Below are 4365 nucleotides of genomic sequence, written 5' to 3'. Positions count from 1 at the left end.
TAATCCACATGTATAGGGTGCATAATCAGTTCACTATTTGCAGAGATGAAACAAACCATTCCACAGTGAAAAGAAGTTAGAGTCACCAAGTCATGAAAGACATTATTACAGCCTACAGTAATGCCGGGGCCCACAAGGATGCTGGAGAGGGACTCTTTTCATCAGGGACTGTAGGGTGTCGTGGTTTAAACCCAGTCAGCCATAAAACAGCCACGCAGTCCCTCTCTCACTCCCCTCCTTTCTCTTCCCCTCCACTCCTGGAGGGATGGGAAGGAGAATCAAAAAGAATGTAACTCCCACGGGTTAAGAACAGTCCAATAACTAAGGTATACCACAAATCACTACTGCTACCACCAATAATAATAATGATAATGGATATAACAGGGGAAGAGAATACAATATCACCTGCCAATCAATAATACCCAGACCGATACCGAGTCCCACCCTGCAGTCCACTAGCCCTTCCGGGTAACTCTCAGTTACATCCTGGCCATGATGTGCTGTGGTATGGAATACCTCTTTGGTCAGTTTGGGTCAGGTGTCCCGTCTCTGCTTTCTCCCGGCTTCCCCTCCTCCCTGGCAGCGCATGAGGCTCAGAAAGTCCTTGGCCAGACCAAACATTTGAGCAGACACTAAAAACATTGGTGTTATCAGCACTGTTCCCAGGCCAAAAATCAAAACCACAGCACTGCACCAGCTACTAAGAAGGAGAAAAAATGACTGCTACTGCTGAACCCAGGACATTATCCACCCCTTAATCCATACCATTCACGTCATGCTCAGATCCCACATTTTCAATATACCATCACTCTTATCTCAGTGCACTCTTATCTAAGTGCATGGACCAGTCCCTATAAAGCTGCTGAGTCCATCTGGTCCATGATGTCAGGCTCCATCTCTTGTAACAGTCTTCCAGAGCGGGAGAGACTGTGTGCAGTGTTCACACTCGTGAATAACCTGGGCAATAGTGTCCATTGTTAAGTCCACCCCTTGATCATGAGTCCATCTCTATGTTGCATCTCTGCTCTGATGGCCTGAAGTGTCATGGGCCCACCAGGCTCAAAATAATTCACCCTCCCCTTCAGCAGTTTCTGCAACTTATCGCTGGGGGCTCCATACAGCTGCCTTCCATCTCCAATGCTTCCAAAGCACTGGAGGGTCCCAGTGGGCTAGATACTTGCCCATACTGTCACACATGCCCTGCCACTCATGACTGTCCAGCCTTGGGGAAAATCTCCTGGTCCTCCTATATTGTCATCTGACCCTAGACAAGACCCAAACTCAACTCTGCTTAACTTTTGAGATCAGACAAAATGGTCATGGGTAAAACACACTCTGTATGTGTGCCAACATGCTGATCCCCATCACAATCAGCAGGCAGGTCCCAAGGGTACCCAAAGCCCATTCACAACCTTCAGAACTCTCAGTTGATGCTGCTGTACTTGTCACTGGGGCTGGTGTAGCTGCTGTGCTTGCCGGCTCTCCCACCACCGGCTTCTCTTTTTCTGAGTCCAGCTCTTCCTCCTCTGCCTTGCTGGGAAATGCTGCGTGGTCTCCTGCATCCTCCACTTGTTCTGGGTGCCTGAGGCTGGACCCAGCTGAGGCTCCCAAAGTTGGTATCTTGCTCTCCGCATTTTCCTGGGACTCGGGCTCGCGGGGCTCAGTGAGCAGCTGCCAGAGGACGCTCTTGGCCATCGCGGGGCTGGGCAAGGCAGCAGGGCTCAGCTCCTCTGCCACCTCCTCCTGCTGCTCAGCAGCCACCTCCTTCCCGGCCTCTGGCCCCGCTCCCGCCTCCGCCTGGTCCCCGGGGCCGCTCTCCCGGGCCGCTTCGGCTTCCGCCGGCTCCCGGGGCCGCTCCCCCTCGGCTCCCCGCAGCCTCACGAAGATGGAGAGTAGGGTGAGGGCCAGGCCGGTGAAGAGCACCCGGACGGCCAGGTACAAGTCCACGGCCACGTCCGTCCCGCCCTGCTGCTGGAGCCCGCCGGTATTACAAGCCATTGCCATAAAGCACAGTGAGACAAGAACCTTAGCCCAAGCCCCACACTTGATAAACACTAACACTGCAAATACCGGCTCTAAGTAAGTTACAACATTCTGAAGCTGTGAGATCAAGAAGAACAGCTCTGAGAGCCAATAAATCAGCATTGTGAAGAGTGACTATTAATCCGGTCAGATCTGTTGTTATCTCAACCCTTCGTACCCCACGCTGGGGGGGGGGGGGGGGGGGGGCAAAAAAAACTGTTGTGGTTTAAACCCAGTCAGGCATAAAACAGCCACAAAGTCCCTCTCTCACTCCCCCCTTCTTTCCTTCCCCCTACTCCCGGAGGGACGGAGAGGAGAATTGAGAAGAATGCAACTCCCACGGGCTGAGATAAGAACAGTTTAGTAACTAAGGTATAACACAAATCACTACTGCTACCACCAATAATAATAATGATAAAGGAATTAACAAGGGAAGAGAATACAATACCACCTGCTGACCGATAATATCCAGCCCGACTGAGCACTGACCGGTACCTAGTCCCACCCTGCAGTCCACTAGCCCTTCCGGGTAACTCTCAGTTACATCCTGGCCATGATGTGCTGTGGTATGGAATACCTCTTTGGCTAGTTTGGGTCAGGTGTCCTGTCTCTGTTTCCTCCTGGCTTCCCCTCCTCCCTGGCAGAGCATGAGGCTCAGAAAATCCTTGGCCAGACCAAACATTTGAGCAGACACTAAAAACATCGGTGTTATTAGCGCTATTCCCAGGCCAAAAATCAAAACCACAGCAGTGCACCAGCTACTAAGAAGGAGAAAAAATGACTGCTACTGCTGAACCCAGGACATAGTGATAGGACAAGGGGTAACGGGTTCAAACAAAGAGGGGAAGTTTAGATTGGATGTAAGGAAGAAGTTCTTTACTGTGAGGGTGGTGAGGAAATGGAACAGGTTGCCCAAAGAAGTGGTAAATGCTCCATCCCTGGCAGTGTTACTAGGCCAGGTTGGACAGAGCCTTGGGCAACATGGTCTAGAGTGAGGTAGAGGGGGTGGAAATAGATGATCTTAAGGTCCTTTCCAACCCAAACCGTTCGATGATTCTATAGCATGAAGACTGTTTCCCCAGCACAGTTTCCCCAGCACACCTGACTTTCACACACTATATATACTTGAACTGACATCTACTTGATAGGTAATCATCACTTCTGCTGCATCTTTCACTAGAGATGGGGAGAACAAGAGAGGAGAAAAAAGAGCAGACATAAAGTAACCCTGTCTTAACAAATGCTAGTACAATTTGGAAGCTCAGCAGCAAGTAAAATCAGGTAACAAGGATAGTGAACTCCCCTAAGTGTGTGATATCGTTTACAATGAGCCTATACTACATTGCTGGAGAAAATTTGTGCCTATGCAGCAATGAAGCCACCCCTTAATCCAAGAAAGAAAATTCACAAAGTGTTTCTGAATGAATAACTGGGAAATGAATTTTGATTGTGATGTGAAGAAAAACTTAGAGGACAAATAGACTGATTTTTCTTTTTTCTTTTTTCTTTTATTTTTAGCTTAAAATAAAATTAAATCTAGGATTTTTTAGGTTATTATTACTCCTACAACCCCACAGAGGCTATGGATAACAGAGCTCTAGCAGCTACAATTAAGAACTAAGTGCCTGTGGGTGGAAAGAGTGATTTTTTATATATTGAAGTAGTCCCTAGATTCCACCAAAGCAGGTAAAAGATTTGATTTCTCTCATGCCTTTCCAGCACAAATGACCTCTGTATATGGCCAGGCACCTACATCAAGTGTAAAGTTAGTTGTGTTAATGCAAACAAGTTCTTTATTGATCTATTGTAGTGAAGACTTGAGCTAGCTCAGTAAAATAAAAAGGGAAGAAAAATCCACGCACAATTACGAAAAAGGATTTTTTGGTTTGTTTTAGTTTTTGTTAGAGCTCACTACCATCCAAAGCTACTTCAATAAATTTCACATAAAAGTGGAAATCTTCAACCATTTTCCCCTTTATCATGATAGTCCAAGTATTCCAAGGTACAAATGATTGAAACAACATAGAAAACGTACTGAAGTTTTATCTCATTGAAGGCATTCAAAGAAATTATTTGCCCTTTTTAACACAGTGGTGTGAATTTAACAAACAGGCACAGTGTGGAAGGTCTGGGTCATGTGGGTAGTAATAAGCCATTGCTTCTTTACAAGACAATAAGAAAATACATACAAAGCTGAAGAGGGAATCTTTACAAAGAAAAATCAGTAAATTTGAGATCGATTTTGCCCATTTATTCCCTTAATCTTGTCATGCTGTAATCAAGTTTCAAGTTTAGTTACATTTTCCCTGCTCTCTCATCTAGAATTTAAGCAAGCAGTGGGTT

General features: G+C 46.7%; 1 protein-coding gene across 1 annotated transcript; it reads right to left on the bottom strand.

Annotated features, from left to right (window-relative positions):
* Positions 1–1222: 1222 nt before the first annotated feature.
* LOC130599993 (uncharacterized) lies at positions 1223–1950 on the bottom strand (the record flags this gene model as incomplete). The annotated part of the gene is made up of 1 exon (XM_057410881.1): positions 1223–1950. A coding segment is annotated over one exon (633 nt), but the record flags the coding sequence as incomplete, so codon positions are not given.
* Between the last annotated feature and the right edge of the window lie 2415 nt (positions 1951–4365).

This window comes from Pezoporus wallicus, unplaced genomic scaffold (genome assembly GCF_028554395.1).
Source record: "Pezoporus wallicus isolate ANWC-B61680 ecotype Strahan unplaced genomic scaffold, APGP_CSIRO_Pwel_v1 contig_5958, whole genome shotgun sequence".
NCBI lineage: Eukaryota > Metazoa > Chordata > Aves > Psittaciformes > Psittacidae > Pezoporus > Pezoporus wallicus.
The sequence above is the reverse complement of the archived record's forward strand: the minus strand, read 5'-3'. Positions and strand labels throughout refer to the sequence as shown.